Source organism: Coregonus clupeaformis, chromosome 10 (genome assembly GCF_020615455.1).
Source record: "Coregonus clupeaformis isolate EN_2021a chromosome 10, ASM2061545v1, whole genome shotgun sequence".
Lineage (NCBI taxonomy): Eukaryota > Metazoa > Chordata > Actinopteri > Salmoniformes > Salmonidae > Coregonus > Coregonus clupeaformis.
The window spans coordinates 17,052,687-17,074,023 of record NC_059201.1 but is presented as its reverse complement, the minus strand read 5'-3'; the positions used below and the strand labels follow the sequence as shown (position 1 = coordinate 17,074,023).

Sequence of the window (21,337 nt, the reverse complement as noted above, 5' to 3'; positions counted from 1 at the left end):
GCAGGCAAACTAGTTCCTCTACCAGTGCCTCAGTGACCTTGGTCACACCTGTCCATAGACTTTGTCACCGACCTCCCACGTTCTGACGGCTTCACCACAGTGATGGTGGTCGTAGATCGGTTCTCAAAATCATGCCGTTTTTTGCCACTAACTGGTCTTCCTTCTGCTCTCCAGGTCGCTGAGGTTCCAACCGGTCTTCCGGCACTATGGACTTCCGGAGGACATCGTCTCGGACCGTGGCCCCCAATTCACTTCATGAGTGTGGAAGTCTATCCTGGAGAAGATCGGGGCCATGGCCAGCCTCACTTGCAGGTATAGGCCTCAGTCAAATTGGCAGGTGGAGCGCATGAACCAGGAGCTGGGGAGGTTTCTTCGTTGCCACTGTCAGGACCGGCAGGGTGAGTGGGCGAGGTTTCTTCCCTGGGCAGAATATGCCCAGAACTCCCTCGTTCACTCCTCCATGGGGCTCACTCCCTTCCAATGCGTCCTGGGGTACCAGCCTGCCCTGGCCCCTTGGACACCCAGCCAGACCGATGTGCCCGCTGTCGACGAGTGGTTCCGCAGGGCCAGACAGGTCTGAGACGCCACCCATGTCAGTCTCCAGAGGGTCATTCATCAGCAGAAGGACCAAGCTGACCGCCACCGCAGTGAGGCTCCCGTATTCCAGCCTGGTGATCGTGTCTGGCTGTCCACTCAACCTCCCTCTCCACCTGCCCTGCAAGAAACTGAGCCCCCGGTTTGTTGGGCCGTTTAAGGTCCTCCGGCGGATTAATGAGGTGTCGTACCGGCTGCTCCTTCCCCCTCGCTACCGTGTCTCACCTACTTTTTATGTGTCTCTCCTCAGGCCGGTGGTTCCTGGTCCTCTGGCGGATGCCATCCCCCGGGGTAAGCTCCCTCCGCCCCTGGACATTGACGGTGTGAGGGATCTGCTCGAGTCCAGGTTACGTGGGCAACGGCTCCGTTACCTGGTGGACTGGGAGATGTATGGCCCTGAGTAGAGGAGCTGGGTTCCGGCTGGGGATGTTCTGGACCCCAACCTAATTCTGGACTTTCGCCGCCCTGACTGGCCCGCTCCTCGGGGTCGTCGTCTAGGCAGGTGACGTCCTGCGGCAGGAGCTGCGCATCCGGGGTGGGGATGGGGGGTACTGTCATGTCTCCTCCCGTTGCTCCCCTCCGGCGCTCTGATTCACCGGTCTACTGAGCCACCGCTCTGAGCGCACCACCTCGGCAAACACAGGAATGGAAACCCAACGCACCCTAATCACCTCCAGCGCACCTGCACCTCATCTCATCACCACCACTATATAGCCCTGGACTGTTCGTTCATTGTTGTGTGTAATTATTAGAGTCGAGTCATTTACTCGCTCTTTGTTATTTCTCTTTCTCATTGTTAAGTAAACCTTTACCTTGTTAATGTCTGCGTCCTGCCTCTTCGTATCCTCAGTACTCGTCACATAAGATATCTTTACTTTTACTCAAGTATGAGTAAAATCATGTCCATCGATGCCAGTCTCCGAGCTCTTCACCACACCTTCCACCTCACTTAGCTCGTCCTCATTCACTTCCATTTGAACTCCAGAACTTGGTCTGGGCACGGCTCACTCTGTTTGCACTTAACACCAATCTTCTTCGACACACCGTCTCCATTTTTATCGTCATCTTCCTCAAATTCTAATCCAACCTCTGCTTTCCTCTTCTTCCTATTTTTGCCTTCCATTCCTCCTCAGAAATCCACCTTTCTGTGTCCCTGCCCCAATATTCCTCTTCTCCCGACATTGCTTGCCACAGACTGCCTCATTCCCTAACAGATATGGCACTTTTCAATATTTGTGTTACACCAACTGGGAGGTTGACTCTGTGATGGGAACTAACTCAATAACCAGGAGTGATACAGTATCTGGTCTTAAGAAACAGGAACAATGGCAGCTAACAGAGTAGTGACAGTTTAAACACACACTGACCATGACCGTGGAGATCAACACTGCTACTGCCAGCAGGTGCTCTCAGGTCAGAGGTCAAAAGTAAGATGTTAAGGAGTAGGGTGTCCACACAGCAAATTGACCAGTGTTACGTAGTTTAGATATTTTAGTGTAACATTTCTAGTGTTGATTCAGGAGTTAAATTAACTCTCTGTGTGAAATTAACACTCAGTGGTGTGAAAGGGAAAGAGGATACCTAGTCAGTTGTACAACTGAATGCATTCAACTGAAATGCGTCTTCTGCATTTAACCCAACCCCTCTGAATCAAGAACCCCAGTGTTGGTGTTAATAACCAGTGTTGAATGTCAGGGTGTGATGGTTTCAGATTTACTCTGCCCATCATTATCATATTTCCCAGCATGCTCTACTGCAGCTAGATTTTTTAGGATTGTTTTTAATATCTGTGTTTTTGCATTTACATTGATTGGTTAATATTATGCTACACAAAGATAAATAACACATTTTTCTAAACAAATCCAATCAGTTAGTTACAAATGGTTATTCCAGTTGCATAGAACCACATGTACTGTACACATACTGAGAGGAATAGCAGAAGGCGGTTTGACATTCAGAATGCAAAAGTCTGGACAATGAAAAAGAATGTGTGTTATGGGTTGGGGAAAGATGCCAACTTAATACTTTCGCAACCGCGGCTTTGGACAGGGGTTTAGACTGCTACACAATAAGACCCCAGTTATTAGAGGACACAGATATGGAGTCAGGCTTTGCTTGTATTATGACCAAGATTGGAATTTTACACAAGTCAGTGTGATTTTAAAGCAGAGCAACCCACCAAACATCTCTTCACAGTCCACACTAACAGAACACACACACATCACATTTTCTAAGCCTACATCTAACCATTCCCACAAGCACATTCAGACATAAAACAGATGGATAAACATCTCTTTCTTTCACACACACGCACACAGACAGTAGTCATGTCTCACGTGTCAATTCTAGGGTGCACTGGGTTTAGTCTCCTCCTGGAAAGGTATGTATTAATAAACTAAGGAGTGGCTCCCTAACAAACACTGATAGAGACCAACAAGGAGAGAAACAGGCCAGGGAAAGAGACAGACAAAGGGAGAAAAAGAAAGTGAGAAAGAGAAAAGAGGGTGTGGGATAAAGAACTGCATGTGAAATGTGAGGAGAGGAATGAAGAGGGAATGCCCAGGGACAGAGGTGGTGACAAGGGGAGAGTTCTGGATACGTTGCATAGCTGCTGGAGGAGATGGGGTGTAGTCTGGAGATCTATGGTATGGTTGGGGGATAGGAGAGAGTAGGGGGTCGTCTGCAGTTGCTGTTATGTAACAGAGTTTGGTCAGTGTGTTTGTACTGCCATGTGCAGACTCTATGACCTAAAGGGTAAACCTACACTTCACCTCATACAATTACAGTATATAGTCATAAAGACCACCACACATTAACCTACACAGGGTTAAAAAAGAGACACACACTAAACCACAGCGAATTTCATTAACAACAAATAAAGAGTTAAAACAGCACACAGTTTCATTCACTAATGAAGCTACAGTATTTTCCTGGAAGAGGAGCACATGTAGATGACACACTGACATGCACAGACACAGCTATCTTTCTTTATGTGTGTCTGATATATAGGGTTATATCCCTCTCTGTCTCCCATCTCCGTCGGTATAGAGACGTATAGAGATGTGGCTGACTGCTTTCAGGTTGGGAGAACAAAACGAAACTGAGCAAAGTTAAACAAATAACAGGCCCAAGGCACTTTGTGTTGTTTAGTGGTTTACTTATTCACAGAAAGACAGTTTGCAAGCCCTGAGTGAGCAAGTGTGTGTGTGAGAGAGACAGAGACAGAGAGAGAGAGAGATTTATTTAGATGAGTGGACACAGACACAATGGAGTGATGATCCAACGTGATTCAGCTAAATCTCACATTAAGCCAGACTGAGTGAATGACCAAAACTCACACACTGATAGACACTAGCATATTAACCCTCTCCAACACAATGAGCAGGTTCAATGAGGGTACAATCAAACCATGAAAGGCAAATATTTACTTACATCTAAATGTGGCACAAGAGCTGGACAAAAAAATTGAGGGAAAGATGAACGGAGCAAAGTACCAAGAGATCCTTGATGAAAACCTGCTCCAGAGCGCTCAGGACATCACACTGGGCATCACACTGGGACGTTGTCCAACAGGACAACGGCCCTAAGCACACAGCCAAGACAATGAGTGGCTTCGGGACAAGTCTCTGAATGTCCTTGAGTAGCCCAGCCAGAGCCCGAACTTGAACCCAATCGAACATTTCTGGAGTGACCTGAAAATAGCTGTGCAGCAATGCTCCCCATCCAACCTGACAGAGCTTGAGATGATCTGCAGAGAAGAATGGGAGAAACTCCCCAAATACAGGTGTGCCAAACTTGTAGCGTCATACCCAAGAAGACTCGAGGCTGTAATCGCTGCCAAAGGTGCTTCAACAAAGTACTGAGTAAAGGGTCTGAATACTTATGTAAATGTAATATTTTTTTAAATAAATGTGCAAACATTTCTAAAAACCTGTTTTTGCTTTGTCATTATGGGGTATTCTGTTAGGGGAAAAAACAATGTAATCCATTTTAGAATAATGCTGTAACATAACAAAATGTGGAAAAAGTCAAGGGGTCTTAATACTTTCCGAATGCACTGTAGATACAGAACAAAAAGACTGAACGACTGGGTCTCATCTCAGGCAACTGAACCGATAGAACGAACGACCAGCCGGCTTGTAGCAACCCTAGATTTGTGTCGGGACTATATCTTGTGGAAGGATGAAATAGTATGAATAAATTCATCAAAATAAAGTTTTTAATGAAAATATGTCAATCATTATTTGAATATGTTGGTAACCCGTTGTATAAAAGTACAATGGGTTAACCGCCAACCTCCAATTGTAAATTATTCAGGAGTTAACGAGTGTATCATAACAGGTTAAGTAGGCGTAATACGAGTGTTTTTATAAATAAATATAAAGCCAGTATGCTGTATTTGATGGGGTACACCATCGTACACACATAGTTCAAACAGAGGATGAGTCTATGGAAGATATAGCACCTGGGTTGGCCTGTCCAGTCATTCCTATTATAAATACTTTTTTTGCCACTGGAATGTTCCTTGCTCATGTTACAATGGTGCTTCAAATAGAGCCCCACAGTGGAGGTGTCATAATACCCATAAAACCTAGAGGTCAAACAGGGAAATGGTTCCAATCGTTTTTCCACCATTCATTTTCCCCATAGGGGATTTTAGAAACACTTCAAATAAGGGCGGTGTTTCGTGTAGGCTTACCCTGGCGTGATGTTTTGATAACCATGTAAATCCCTCTCGAACAAGGTGACTTTTATCAATATATTCAGCTCTATTTACTCTCAGATTCGAAATTGCTAATTAGTATCAAAGTAGACATCATGCAAAACTACAAATCCCTGCAATCTCCTGCACGTCATCTCTAGCTAACAGGTATTGTGTAAATTTTAAACTTGCACAAGACAGTTCACAGAATTGTCCACTTAAAGAAATGTTGCCAAAAATTCATTACTACATTTAACTAACATTATTTAGTTAATCCTGAGATTCTTACCTTTGCCTCGATTCGGAAGTCTCATCCAGAACATCATGTCATTTGAAGTTCTTTGTGATAGCCACATTAGCACCTAATTAGCATTTCATTTTTGGGAGGTAAATACAGGCAAATATATTGATAAAAGTAATGTAAATAAAACCCATATTTAAACTGTCAGCAACTGGGTTGAGCTAGAAGGACCAGGCCTGGAATTTTGTGATTTTAGGGGCAAGGCCATTTGGCCTTCAAGAGGTGCCCAATCAGCCAGGGCACCAAGGCCATCTGCTAGGGCACCATGGCCATTAACCAAAATAGATCATTTACATTTATTTGAAAACTGAAAAACAGTAGCTATTCTGTTTAGAAAAACATAAGTGTATGTAAATGTACATAAATAATTACCCTACATGTCAAAGTGTAGGTGATAGCCTTTGGTTACAGCCTGTGATGTCCAGACCTATGCTGACATGAGGGAGGCACCTGAAAATGTAGCCAAACTTTAATGAGAGTTTTAATAACACACACACACACATATATATATATATATATATATATATATATATATATATATATATATATATATATATATATATATATATATATATATATATATACACAGTGGGGAGAACAAGTATTTGATACACTGCCGATTTTGCAGGTTTTCCTACTTACAAAGCATGTAGAGGTCTGTAATTTTTATCATAGGTACACTTCAACTGTGAGAGATGGAATCTAAAACAAAAATCCAGAAAATCACATTGTATGATGTTTAAGTAATTAATTTGCATTTTATTGCATGACATAAGTATTTGATCACCTACCAACCAGTAAGAATTCCGGCTCTCACAGACCTGTTAGTTTTTCTTTAAGAAGCCCTCCTGTTCTCCACTCATTACCTGTATTAACTGCACCTGTTTGAACTCGTTACCTGTATAAAAGACACCTGTCCACACACTCAATCAAACAGACTCCAACCTCTCCACAATGGCCAAGACCAGAGAGCTGTGTAAGGACATCAGGGATAAAATTGTAGACCTGCACAAGGCTGGGATGGACTACAGGACAATAGGCAAGCAGCTTGGTGAGAAGGCAACAACTGTTGGCGCAATTATTAGAAAATGGGAGAAGTTCAAGATGACGGTCAATCACCCTCGGTCTGGGGCTCCATGCAAGATCTCACCTCGTGGGGCATCAATGATCATAAGGAAGGTGAGGAATCAGCCCAGAACTACACGGCAGGACCTGGTCAATGACCAGAAGAGAGCTGGGACCACAGTCTCAAAGAAAACCATTAGTAACACACTACGCCGTCATGGATTAAAATCCTGCAGCGCACGCAAGGTCCCCCTGCTCAAGCCAGCGCATGTCCAGGCCCGTCTGAAGTTTGCCAATGACCATCTGGATGATCCAGATGAGGAATGGGAGAAGGTCATGTGGTCTGATGAGACAAAAAATTTAGCTTTTTGGTCTAAACTCCACTCGCCGTGTTTGGAGGAAGAAGAAGGATGAGTACAACCCCAAGAACACCATCCCAACCGTGAAGCATGGAGGTGGAAACATCATTCTTTGGGGATGCTTTTCTGCAAAGGGGACAGGACGACTGCACTGTATTGAGGGGAGGATGGATGGGGCCATGTATCGCGAGATCTTGGCCAACAACCTCCTTCCCTCAGTAAGAGCATTGAAGATGGGTCGTGGCTGGGTCTTCCAGCATGACAACGACCCGAAACACACAGCCAGGGCAACTAAGGAGTGGCTCCGTAAGAAACATCTCAAGGTCCTGGAGTGGCCTAGCCAGTCTCCAGACCTGAACCCAATAGAAAATCTTTGGAGGGACCTGAAAGTCTGTATTGCCCAGCGACAGCCCCGAAACCTGAAGGATCTGGAGAAGGTCTGTATGGAGGAGTGGGCCACAATCTCTGCTGCATTGTGTGCAAACCTGGTCAAGACCTACAGGAAACGTATGATCTCTGTAATTGCAAACAAAGGTTTCTGTCCCAAATATTAAGTTCTGCTTTTCTGATGTATCAAATACTTATGTCATGCAATAAAATGCAAATTAATTACTTAAAAATCATACAATGTGATTTTCTGGATTTTTGTTGTAGATTCCGTCTCTCACAGTTGAAGTGTACCTATGATAACAATTACAGATCTCTACATGCTTTGTAAGTAGGAAAACCTGCAAAATCGGCAGTGTCTCAAATACTTGTTCTCCCCACTGTATATATATATATAGGAATGTTAAGGGGATTATTTTATAAACACTTCCTCATATGCCATTGAAACCAGTATTTCTCTCATGTTACACCATATATATATATATATGTACAGTAAATAGGCTAAACACCAGTCATGTTTTACTAATATAATGTAGGGTAATTATTAATATCTATAGGCTTGATTCTGTGACATACTTGAGGCACTGTTCATTCCGATAGGACAGGAAGGCCACTGCCTGTTGCAATAGGAGAGAAAAGCCCGTGCCTGTTGCACACTGCAACATCACCCACCTTGCAATCTGAGCGGAGGCAGTCAACATTTTGGAACTATGCAGTCAACATTTTGAAAGTATTTAAAAATAAATGTAATGACTTAAAACCTGGATGTTTTTTGTCATTTTATGAGGCATGTCTTACCATGTTCCAACCATTTTATGAGGCATGTCTTACCATGTTCCGACCATAGGAATGTTAAGGGGATTATTTTATAAACACTTCCTCGTATGCCATTGAAACCAGTATTTCTCTCATGTTACACCAGTATTTCTCTCATGTTATCAACCTTCTTTCGTTGTCCAGCAGCCAAAGACACAATCCTAGTCATATTAACAACCCATGCTAGTTGTTGTATCTTTAGATCTTCACTGTTTCTATATTTCTGAAGGATATTTTCATCTCTGTCATATAAAACCGCTAAGCATTTGCTGTGCACTTTTGAGAATTGTGTTTTCCCAGTAATTGCATTTTTTAATATTCACATTTATAGCCTACTGCGGTGTACGCATTGCTACGTTTATAATGTGAATAAATAGCCTAATAGTTTATCAACTTTTTATGCTAAACGTTCTGATTTGATGCATCAGCCGCATATTAATTTGGGATCTATCGTGTCCCACAACTGTCCCAGAGTATGTTTGGAATACAATTTATTTCTCGCACAGAAGGACAAGCTGACCAATAGAATAGGTCAACTTTTGTACTATGGGGGATAATAGATTGACATAGGTTAGTGCTTTTGCTGTTCGTTAGGCCTACTCATCTTGTTGGCTGACGAAAAGTAAATGTGGACAGTTCTTCAATATGCACCTCGGAATTCGATAAGAAGGACACGCGCTGTTGCATCCCAGATGTGTCTGTTTTCACTTGTAGCCTACTTCAGCGCTGTGATGCCTGTGAGAAGTACCTGATCACGTGATGGACATTGGCTAAAAAGAATTGAGAGATCTGAGAGAGCCATGTGAGTGAGAGGTGCTTCGGAGTAGGCTATGGCGATTGGCAGGCGGGAGAAGGGAATTATAGTGATTATATTCAGCCCAAGGGCACAATGGCAAGGGGGCATCGACTGCCATGGCCGCCGTTGCCGCCGGGAAATTCGATCCCTGAGAAGGACCCAAGAAAAGGTCAAGCTAGTTTACTTTGTTCTGTTTGTTCGTTGTAATCGGTTCAACTCCAACCTCCTCGGATGTTTACCTAATAAAATGATGTTCCATTGTAGAGTATAAATATGTGCAACAGTAAATTAATAGGTCAACATCGCCCCCTGGTGAAATTGTGTACCATCATATTTTGAGGCTGCTTTATTGACAGTACAGAATTTACAAGGGATTTATTACTTAATTAATTAACTTAATTAATTACATGATATAATGGTTATTACACCATTTAATAGGAATTACATGATAGAATGGTTATTACACCATTTACTTGGATTATTCAACATTCCTACCACCATTAGCACCATTACTTAACAATAGGTTAAATTGTTGAAGTAAAACCTGTGCTCAAAAACATATGAACTACTGGGGTTATACCCTACTGAGGTGCACACAGCACACGAGGTTTCAGAGAAAAAAAAGGGTGAACACCCATCGGCTGCCGAAACCCGGGATCGAACCAGGGACCTTTAGATCTTCAGTCTAACGCTCTCCCAACTGAGCTATTTCGGCGCTCTGGTATACTGATCCATCTGTACGTATATGAAACGGTTAATAATACCGGGTGTGACCACATGGTGATGCTCAAACTACAACAATTAACTGCTTGTCAGGGCAAGGAAGGACACTTCGTAACATAAACTGAACAAAAATATGAACGCAACATGTTAAGTGTTGGTCCAATGTTTCACGAAGTAAAATTGAAAAAATCCCAGATTTTTTCCATACGCACAAAAAGCTTATTTCTCTCAAATGTTGTGCACAAATTTGTTTACATTCCTGTTTGTGAGCATTTCTATTTTGCCAAGATAATCCATCCACCTGACAGGTGTGGCATATCAACAAACTGATTAAACAGCATGAGCATTACACAGGGGCACTTTGTGCTGGGGACAATAAAAGGCCACTCTAAAATGAGCAGTTTTGTCACACAACACAATGACACAGAAGTCTCAAGTTTTGAGGGAGCATGCAATTGGCATGCTGACTGCAGGAATGTCCACCAGAGCTGAGGCCAGAGAATTGAATGTTAAAATCTATACCATAAACTGCCTCCAACCACGCCAGCCCAGGACCTACACATCCAGCTTCTTCACCTGCTGGATCTTCTGAGGGGGAGTGCTGATTCATATTTCTGTCAGTAATAAAGCCCTTTTGTGGGGAATAACTCATTCTGATTTGCTGAGCCTGTCTCCCCAGTGGGTGTGCCTGGCTGCCAAGTGGGTGGGCCTATGCCCTCCAAGGCCCACCCATGGCTGCACCCCCTGCCCAGTCGTGTGAAATCCACAGATTAGGGCCTAATTAATTAATTTAAATTGACTGATTTCCTTATATGAACTGTAACTCAGTAAAATCTCTGAAATTGTTGCATGTTGCGTTTATATTTTTGTTTAGCATAATAGACCTGCTATGGGCTTGAGCAGAGACCCCTTTCTGTGTTTGAAAACATTGCAGCACGAGGGCGATGCGCGCAAATTGGTGGCAGAACATGGGGGAGCTCTTATAGAACGCCAGCAAAAAAAATAAGCCTCTATTTACATTAATCAATCAAATTTATTTAAAAAGCCCTTTTTACATCAGCAGATGTCACAAAGTGCTATACAGAAACCCAGCATAAAAGCCCAAACAGCAAGCAATGCAGATAGAGAAGCACTACTTTTGGATTATAATTGGATTTTAAGGCTCGTATGAATGTCCTGCTTAATATAATGTTTGTGTTATCATCGCAAATCAACTACATTATACTTAAAAAACACTTCAACTTCAACCAGTAAAATGTATCTTTGTAGGTGTCTTGCAGGTGTTTACAGTTATGTTTGTAGTGTAAAGTAGAGAGAAACAAATAAACAGGGTAAATCCAACAGAATGATCAAATCAAATCAAATTGTATTTGCCACATGCACCGAATACAACAGGTGTAGACCTTACAGTGAAATGCTTACTTACAAGCCCTTAACGAACAATTACGTTTTAAGAAAAAAGAAAAAAAGTGTTAAGTAAAAAAGAAAAATAGCAAATAATTAAAGAGCAGCAGTAAAATAAAATAACAGTAGGGAGGCTATATACAGGGGGTACCGGTACAGAGTCAATGTGCGGGGGCACCGGTTAGTCAAGGTAATTGAGGTTATATGTACATGTGGATCGAGTTAAAGTGACTATGCATAGATAATAAACAGAGTAGCAGCAGCGTAAAAGAGGGGGTGGGTCTACCCAGACTAATGCAAATAGTCCAGGTAGCCATGATTAGCTGTTCAGGAGTCTTATGGCTTGGGGGTAGAAGCTGTTAAGAAGCCTTTTGGACCTAGACTTGGCGCTCCGGTACCGCTTGCCGTGCGGTAGCAGAGAGAACAGTCTATGACTAGGGTGGCTGGAGTCTTTGACCATTTTTAGGGCCTTCCTCTGACACCGCCTGGTATAGAGGTCCTGGATGGCAGGAAGCTTGGCCCCAGTGATGTACTGGGCCGTACGCACTACCCTCTGTAGTGCCTTGCGGTCGGAGGCCGAGCAGTTGCCATACCAGGCGGTGATGCCACCAGTCAGGATGCTCTCGGTGGTGCGGCTGTACAACTTTGAGGATCTGAGGACCCATGCCAAATCCTTTCAGTCTCCTGAGGGGGAATAGGCTTTGTCGTGCCCTCTTCACAACTGTCTTGGTGTGTTTGGACCATGATAGTTTGTTGGTGATGTGGACACCAAGGAACTTGAAGCTCTCAACCTGTTCCACTACAGCCCCGTCGATGAGAATGTGGGCGTGCTCAGTCCTCTTTTTTTCCTGTCGTCCAAAATCATCTCCTTTGTCTTGATCACGTTGAGGGAGAGGTTGTTATCATGGCACCACACGGCCAGGTCTCTGACCTCCTCCCTATAGGCTCATCGTTGTCGGTGATCAGGCCTATCACTGTTGTGTCGTCGGCAAACTTAATGATGGCGTTGGAGTCGTGCCTGGCCATGCAGTCATGGGTGAACAGGGAGTACAGGAGGGGACTGAGCATGCACCCATGAAGTCCAGGATCCAGTTGAAGATGGAGGTGTTTAGTCCCAGGGTCCTTAGCTTAGAGATGAGCTTTGAGGGCACTATGGTGTTGAACGCTGAGCTGTAGTTAATGAATAGCATTATCATGTAGGTGTTCCTCTTGTCCAGGTGGGAAAGGGCAGTGTGGAGTGCAATAGAGATGGCATCATCTGTGGATCTGTTGGGGCGGTAAGCAAATTGGAGAGGGTCTAGGGTTTCTGGGATAATGGTGTTGATGTGAGCCATGACCAGCCTTTCAAAGCACTTCATGGCTACAGACGTGTGTGCTATGGGTCAATAGTCATTTAGGCAGGTTATCTTAGTGTTCTCGGGCACAGGGACTATGGTGGTCTGCTTGAAACATGTTGGTATTACAGACTCAGTCAGGGACATGTCGAAAATGTCAGTGAAGACACTTGCCAGTTTGTCAGCGCATGCTTGGAGTACACGTCCTGGTAATCCGTCTGGCCCTGCGGCCTTGTGAATGTTGGCCCTGCTTAAAAGTCTTACTCACATTGGCTACGGAGAGCATGATCACATAGTCATCCGGAACAGCTGGTGCTCTCATGCATGCTTCAGTGTTGCTTGCCTCGAAGCGAGCATAGAAGTGATTTAGCTAATCTGGTAGGCTTGTGTCACTGGGCAGCTCGCGGCTGTGCTTCCCTTTGTAGTCTGTAATAGTTTTCAAGTCCTGCCACATCCGACGACCGTAGGAGCCGGTGTAGTACGATTCAATCTTAGTCCTGTATTGACTCTTTGCTCAATGTACAGTATGGTACGCACATACAGAAACAAAATAAATTTAGATGTTTGATCTCTTCCATGTGTGTTTTCTTAACCTCTCACTCAGCACTGCTGCAACCCAAAATAATCCTTCCACTCAAACCCCTAAGAGCTAGATATTAGAATATTTACATCCCTGAACATGTACATATATAAATACACAGGACTTAATTCCTTCCATCTAGCTCCAAAGTGAAGTAGGAGGGAACAGGAGGAAAGAAGGAGGACCTACAGTTGAAGTCGGAAGTTTACATACATCTTAAGCAATTACATTTAAACTCAGTTTTTCACATTTACATTTACGTCATTTAGCAGACGCTCTTATCCAGAGCGACAATTCCTGACATTTAATCCTAGTAAAAAATCCCAGTCTTAGTTCAGTTAGTATCATCACTTTATTTTAAGAATGTGAAATGTCCGAATAATAGTAGAGAGAATGATTTATTTCAGCTTTTATTTCGTTCATCACATTCCCAGTGGGTCAGAAGTTTACATACACTCAATTAGTATTTGGTAGCATTGCCTTTAAATTGTTTAACTTGGGTCAAAAGTTTTGGGTAGCCTTCCACAATAAGTTGGGTGAATTTTGGCCCATTCCTCCTGAAAGAGCTGGTGTAACTGAGTCAGGTTTGTACGCCTCCTTGCTCGCACATGCTTTTTCAGTTCTGGCCACAAATGTTCTATAGGATTGAGGTCAGGGCTTTGTGATGGCCACTCCAATACCTTGACTTTGTTGTCCTTAAGCCATTTTGCCACAACTTTGGAAGTATGCTTGGGGTCATTGTCCACTTGGAAGACCCATTTGCGACCAAGCTTTAACTTCCTGACTGATATATGCCATTTAGCAGACTCTTTTATCCAAAGCGACTTAAAGTCATGTGCGCATACATTTTTACGTATGGGTGGTCCCGGGGATCGAACCCACTACCCTGGCGTTACAAGCGCCATGCTCTACCAATTGAGCTACAGAGGACCACTGATGTATTGAGATGTTGCTTCAATATATCCACATAATTTTCCTTCCTCATGATGCCATCTATTTTGTGAAGTGCACCAGTCCCTCCTGCAGTAAAGCACCCCCACAGCATGATGCTGCCACCCCTGTGCTTCACGGTTGGGATGGTGTTCTTCGGCTTGCAAGCCTTCCCCTTTTTCCTCCAAACATAACGATGGTCATTATGGCCAAACAGTTCTATTTTTGTTTCATCAGACCAGAGCACATTTCTCCAAAAAGTACGAACTTTGTCCCCATGTGCAGTTGCAAACCATAGTCAGGCTTTTTAATGGTGGTTTTGGAGCAGTGGCTTCTCCTTGCTGAGCGGCCTTTCAGGTTATGTCGATATTGGACTCGTTTTACTGTGGATATAGATACTTTTGTACCTATTTCCTCCAGCTTCTTCACAAGGTCATTTGCTGTTGTTCTGGGATTGATTTGCACTTTTCCCACCAAAGTACGTTCATCTCTAGGAGACAGAACGCGTCTCCTTCGTGAGCGGTATGACGGCTGCGTGGTCCCATGGTGTTTATACTTGCGTACTATTGTTTGTACAGATGAACGTGGTACCTTCAGGCGTTTGGAAATTGCTCCCAAGGATGAACCAGACTTGTGGAGGTCTGCAAAAAAAATTCTGAGGTCTTGGCTGATTTTTTTTGATTTTCCCATGATGTCAAGCAAAGAGGCACTGAGTTTGAAGGTAGGCCTTAAAATGCATCCACAGGTACACCTCCAATTGACTCAAATGATGTAAATTAGCCTATCAGAAGCTTCTAAAGCCATGACATCATTTTCTGGAATTTTCCAAGCTGTTTAAAGGCACAGTCAACTTAGTGTATGTAAACTTCTGACCCACTGGGATTGTGATACAGTGAATTATCAGTGAAATAATCTGTCTGTAAACAATTGTTGGAAAAATTACTTGTGTCATGCACAAAGTAGATGTCCTAACCGACTTGCCAAAACTATAGTTTGTTAACAAGAAATGTGTGGAGTGGTTGAAAAACGAGTTTTAATGACTCCAACCTAAGTGTATGTAAACTTCCGACTTCAACTGTATACTTTGGCACTGATTTACCTAATGATGAAGATGAAGCCTAAGCTACTCACCGGTGATGGCCAATGCGCTTGTGCCAATAGCCTATCTCAAGATAAGCTACTTTGAAAAACAGTGCTGTTCGGTCAAATTTTGATGTTGTTGAGAAACATTTTCTTTGCTTCTACTACAGACAGATTAGTCTTCTCTTTTCAGCAGGAGGCATTTGCTTTTCAAACTGTATGTTTTTCCCAGAACTGTATTTTGAAATGTGCAAACTGACAGCCGCAACAAACCATATAAATACACTGCTAAAAAAAATAAAGGGAACACTTAAACAACACAATGTAACTCCAAGTCAATCACACTTCTGTGAAATCAAACTGTCCACTTAGGAAGCAACACTGATTGACAATACATTTCACATGCTGTTGTGCAAATGGAATAGACAACAGGTGGAAATTATAGGCAATTAGCAAGACACCCCCAACAAAGGACTGGTTTTGCAGGTGGTGACCACAGACCACTTCTCAGTTCCTATGCTTCCTGGCTGATGTTTTGGTCAGTTTTGAATGCTGGTGGTGCTTTCACTCTAGTGGTAGCATGAGACGGAGTCTACAACCCACACAAGTGGCTCAGGTAGTGCAGCTCATCCAGGATGGCACATCAATGCGAGCTGTGGCAAGAAGGTTTGCTGTGTCTGTCAGCGTAGTGTCCAGAGCATGGAGGCGCTACCAGGAGACAGGCCAGTACATCAGGAGACGTGGAGGAGGGCATCAACCCAGCAGCAGGACTGCTACCTCCGCCTTTGTGCAAGGAGGAGCAGGAGGAGTACTGCCAAAGCCCTGCAAAATGACCTCCAGCAGGCCACAAATGTGCATGTGTCTGCTCAAACGGTCAGAAACAGACTCCATGAGGGTGGTATGAGGGCCCGACGTCCACAGGTGGGGGTTGCGCTTACAGCCCAACACCGTGCAGGACTTTTGGCATTTGCCAGAGAACACCAAGATTGGCAAATTCGCCATTGGCGCCCTGTGCTCTTCACAGATGAAAGCAGGTTCACACTGAGCACGTGACAGACGTGACAGAGTCTGGAGACGCCGTGGAGAACGTTCTGCTGCCTGCAACATCCTCCAGCATGACCGGTTTGGCGGTGGGTCAGTCATGGTGTGGGGTGGCATTTCTTTGGGGGGCCGCACAGCCCTCCATGTGCTCGCCAGAGGTAGCCTGACTGCCATTAGGTACAGAGATGAGATCCTCAGACCCCTTGTGAGACTATATGCTGGTGCGGTTGGCCCTGGGTTCCTCCTAATGCAAGACAATGCTAGACCTCATGTGGCTGGAGTGTGTCAGCAGTTCCTGCAAGAGGAAGGCATTGATGCTATGGACTGGCCCGCCCGTTCCCCATACCTGAATCCAATTGAGCACATCTGGGACATCATGTCTCGCTCCATCCACCAACGCCACGTTGCACCACAGACTGTCCAGGAGTTGGCGGATGCTTTAGTCCAGGTCTGGGAGGAGATCCCTCAGGAGACCATCCGCCACCTCATCAGGAGCATGGCCAGGCGTTGTAGGGAGGTCATACAGGCACGTGGAGGCCACACACACTACTGAGCCTCATTTTGACTTGTTTTAAGGACATTACATCAAAGTTGGATCAGCCTGTAGTGTGGTTTCCCACTTTAATTTTGAGGGTGACTCCAAATCCAGACCTCCATGGGTTGATACATTTGATTTCCATTGATAATTTTTATGTGATTTTGTTGTCAGCACATTCACCTATGTAAAGAAAAAAGTATTTAATAAGATTATTTCATTCATTCAGATCTAGGATGTGTTATTTTAGTGTTCCCTTTATTATTTTGAGCAGTGTATAATCCATAGATTGCAGTTCCCATTCAAGTCAGGACTGGCAGCCATTGCCCATGAGTTTAATTGCCAGGGTTAGAGGTTCCAAAACCCTTCTATGGATTATATGTCTATGGTCACAATGCAACAAGCTGTTCTATATTTGGCGTATGCTGCACGAATTGTAGCTTTCCTGACTGTTTGCTTGTGATAAAACTTTATCCACAGCAATTCTTTATCAGCTATTGATCCTCTGTGGCTAAATTATGTTTTCTGGTGTAGTATTTAGAATGCTTTTATTCATGTCTGTTCAGACAGGAGTAATATCATTTTGGGCATTTTTCTTATATCATTTTTGCAAAATTATTTCAATTTATCAGAGGGTGTTGCAGCACCTCCAGCTCCCCTACTTCCCACAGCCATGCCAACATAGTGGTGCCTCTTCTATAGTTAAATGGAATAAATCATCTGCAGATGCTCAGCACATCCATGTTTGAGTGTGACATCAGTCAAGTTGAAGAGCAGGCCCATCTCATCTTCCTGCAAAAAAAACAATGTTGTTCAGTTCTGTGTCATAATCAATGTAATTACCATAGAGATACATTCTATTTCATTCCTATTCCATAAAAGGAACAGCCTGTAACCTGGTGATGTCATAAGTGGTCTACAAAACTATTTCAGCTATGCAGTTATGGGTCCTTAGTTACTCTTTTTAAAGGTAAGACAAAAATCTCCCAAAATCAACAGGATGCTACATTAGTTGAAATTACCAATGAGCTGTTGGAAATCTTAGATTGTGGTTTCAAAGAAGATACAATTATCAATTGATAATACAGATGTTTGTCCATATAAAGTAACAATTGTTTATTCACAATGAAAAACATAATTATAGTTTGAATCAATGCACTGTACATCTGATTTCCTAGTTTAGCAGCATATGTGAAAATGGTATTTATGTGAAAGTGGTATTTATTGAGCACCTAGTCCTGTTTGAAGGCATCTCTGTCAGGAACTTACTGTATATATGAGGTTGGGGGTAGGGCAAGGGGAGAAATAAAAAAATCACCAGATCTGTCATTGTGATGGGTTTTCTGGATGGGTTTTCTGCTTTAAAGGGACATTTTACCATCTAATGCTGCCCTCAAATCAATCATGCTCACTCCACTCTGTCTCTTTGCCTGTACTCTGTCCCCCCGCCCCCCTTAGCTAGATAAGAGCGAGGTGACAACGTTTGGCCTGCCCCCTTCAGCCATCCACGGCGCATCTGATGCTTCTGCCTCTAACATCAGCGTGGATGGGGTAGGGGCTATGGCCGGGGTGGGAGCTCTGGCTGGGGGGGCTGAAGGGTCAGTGGTAGCCGAGGCCCAGCGGAAACGGGCTGCTCTGGAGCAGCTACAGCAGAAGATCCTGAAGAGCATTGAGCAGATTCGGATAGAACAGGAGGCACGAAACGACAACGTGGCAGAGTACCTGAAGCTGGCCCACAATGCCAACAGGCATCAGGCTTTTCGTATCAAACAGGTGTTTGAGAAGAAGAACCAGAAGTCTGCACATACCATCGCCCACCTGCACAAGAAGCTAGATCACTACCACAAGAAGGTTAAGGAGATACAGCAGGTGTGTGTGTGTGTATGAGGAGAGAGCGAGAGCAAAATATTGTCCTCCATGTCTCATTGGTCTTCTTTTTTTTTCTTTTTTCTTTGAAAGTAAAATAATTGTACAATTCAGAAGGACTGTTTTGATATAAATGCACCAAATTTGGTACTGAGGTAGAAAAATGTTCACTGAAATAATTTCAGTTGCTTTGGCAACAATCTTACAAAATGGCCACCAAAGGTAACGCTATTGTACAAACCAAGGACTATGGTGGAAGTTGAGTGTAGTTGTCATCTGGAGGTGTAAATCTGTTGGACTATCAGAAACTGTTTTGATTTGACAAATGAATTGGCTTGCTAAGCTCATGAGCAGAGAGTGGGAGTGTGTATGGGAAGCAAGAACTCATTGGTCTTCTTTTGCGTTAACACCTTTTCCCCATCCACATAACCTCCCTCTCCTTATAGCATGGTCTGGGCCGGCAGCCTAAGGATGTGCTGGGGGACATGCAACAGGGGCTGAAGGATGTAGGGGCCAACGTACGAGCAGGGATCAGTGGCTTTGGTGGAGGTGTGGTGGAGGGTGTCAAAGGAGGCGTGTCAGAACTCACCCATACAGCTGTGGTGTCTAAGCCCCTGGAGTTTGTCAGCTTGATCCGCAATAAATTCAGCAGCACACACTCGCTGGAGGATGGTGTGGAGGGGCATTCAGATGATGCACCCCTGAGTAGCAGTGTCACCTTGGCCTCCAGCTCAAAGTACAGCAGTGACGACGAGTGCTCCAGTGACTCTGTGACAGGCAGTCATTATTTTGGGGCTGGGGGAGGAGGGGGGATGTTGGGGCTCGGGCCGGCCAGGCTGGATTGGAACCACCACCACCACCACAGCTCCTGGGACACCCTGCTGGTGGACCTGCAGGAGATCAAAGCCAGCCAGGCCCACATGGAGGACGCCATCGAGGACATGAAGAGTCAGCTGCAGAGCAGCTACTCCTACATGACCCAGTGCCTACAGGAAGAGAAATACAGGTATGAGTTACTGGAGGAGCAGCTGAATGACCTAACAGAGCTGCACCAGAACCAGATGTCCAACCTGATACAGGAGCTGGCCAGCATGGAAGAGAAAGTGACCTACCAGTCCTATGAGAGAACCAGAGACTCTCAGGTAAAGAGGCAAAAACCTGGATGTATAATATGTATTGAAACACAAGTATGAGTGCAAAAAGGAGCCTATAGTACCCCTAAAGCTGTTATAACTTTATGTTTGCCTGTGTTTTGTATTTGTACATACATATTATGTTATATGTGTGTGTCTGTACAGGAGGCAGTGGAGTCATGCATGAACCGCATCACTAAGTTAGAGATGCAACAGCAGCAGCAGCAGATGCTGCAGTTGGAGGGTGTGGAGAACGCCAACGCCCACGCCCTGCTGGGAAAACTCATCAACATCATCCTGGCTGTCATGGCTGTAGTGCTAGTGTTCGTCTCCACCCCCGCCAACTTTATCACCCCGCTCATAAAGACCCGAGCACGGGTGGCCGCCACTGTCATGCTGGCCCTTTTTCTCTTCATCCTCTGGAAGTACTCAGACTTCCTGGAACTTTGGCTACTGCCAGACTGACATTGTTTTGACTTGACCTACCACCTACCCTGAAAAAAATGAAGGTTCTTAAATGGTTCTTCCTCAGCTCTTAAGGTTCCTTAGAGAACTCTTGTCCGTTAAATTACCTTTGAGTTAAGTGTGGGATTCTTGACGTGGCATCTACAGTTCTTCAGAATTCTAAAAGGTTATTGAAATGTATGGAAGCCTGCAGATGTCCCTTTCATAGCACGCAGCAAATTGGCCAGTGTTTTTCAGTGTAAAATGTATAGTGTTGATTCATGAGTTAAATTAACACTGTAAAGAGTTCAATTAACACTCAGTGGTGTAAAATAACCCCAGTGTTGGTGTTAATAACCAGAGTTGAACCAAAACCACACCCCAGTTTTAATATCTATGTTTTTGCATTAATTAATTAATCTTACGCTACTCAAATATAAATAGCATACAGTTTTCTAAACTATTCCAATCTGTTACTTGGATTTATTGTACCCGTTAGTGAAATGGTTGTTCCAGTTTAGATGTTTAAGGTAGTCTCATATTTTAGTATTCCCAACCCCAGCAGTCATTCTGAATGCAGGTTGCTTGTGAATAAAAAGTACAAATGTTGGATATCCCCACTGGCTGGATTCCAATAGGAATTACACATCACTTTGCAAGCCAGCATAATATCACTTGCCTGATGTGGCCTGTAAACTATGATGCCACTATTAGGGTATAACTAGGCCCTCAAAAGAAGGCCTTATGAAATATGTATTGTAGTGAAACAAATACTTTTAATGACAACTGTCATGGAGCGCATGTCCGTCACTTATAGACAATGACACAAACAAATTATTGCTTTGAGAAAGACTCTGTTGTATCTCATCAAGGTATAGCCAAGAATCCTAAAAGAGAATATGTTGGTTAGAGTTGCACATTCCGTTTGCCAACAATACTTTGACATAAGGCGCCGAAGTCGAGTGTTTGTTGTGCACGCCAGTAACTAAAACAATGTAACTTGTTAACCATATTTCTACCGTGTATACAGATGCCCCTTTAAACGTACATGCTCTAGCAATGTGAAATATATTATTTGAATAACGATCGAAGTGTTGGTATACAATAATCATACAACTTAACCTACCTGATGTGTTTGTTTGAAGCTCCGCTCTGTTCCCTTGTTGAAATGTAGGTTTGCATTACGCAAGACCTACATTAGTCTGCGAGTCATCGAGGAACATTTATTGGTTGATGGGAATAACCAA

At 43.8% G+C, this 21,337-nt stretch overlaps 1 protein-coding gene and 1 non-coding gene across 2 annotated transcripts; one reads left to right on the top strand and one right to left on the bottom strand.

Moving 5' to 3' along the window:
- Positions 1-9,662: 9,662 nt before the first annotated feature.
- On the bottom strand, positions 9,663-9,735 carry trnaf-gaa. The gene has a single exon. It is a non-coding gene; the product is annotated as a tRNA-Phe (tRNA).
- An 8,391-nt stretch (positions 9,736-18,126) lies between these two features.
- On the top strand, positions 18,127-20,229 carry LOC121575922 (transmembrane and coiled-coil domains protein 2-like). Its single transcript, XM_041889214.2, has 3 exons — positions 18,127-18,516; positions 18,960-19,655; positions 19,812-20,229. Exons 1-3 carry the CDS (start codon positions 18,208-18,210, stop codon positions 20,109-20,111), a joined length of 1,305 nt encoding a protein of 434 aa, XP_041745148.1. The 5' UTR covers positions 18,127-18,207; the 3' UTR covers positions 20,112-20,229.
- Positions 20,230-21,337: the final 1,108 nt, after the last annotated feature.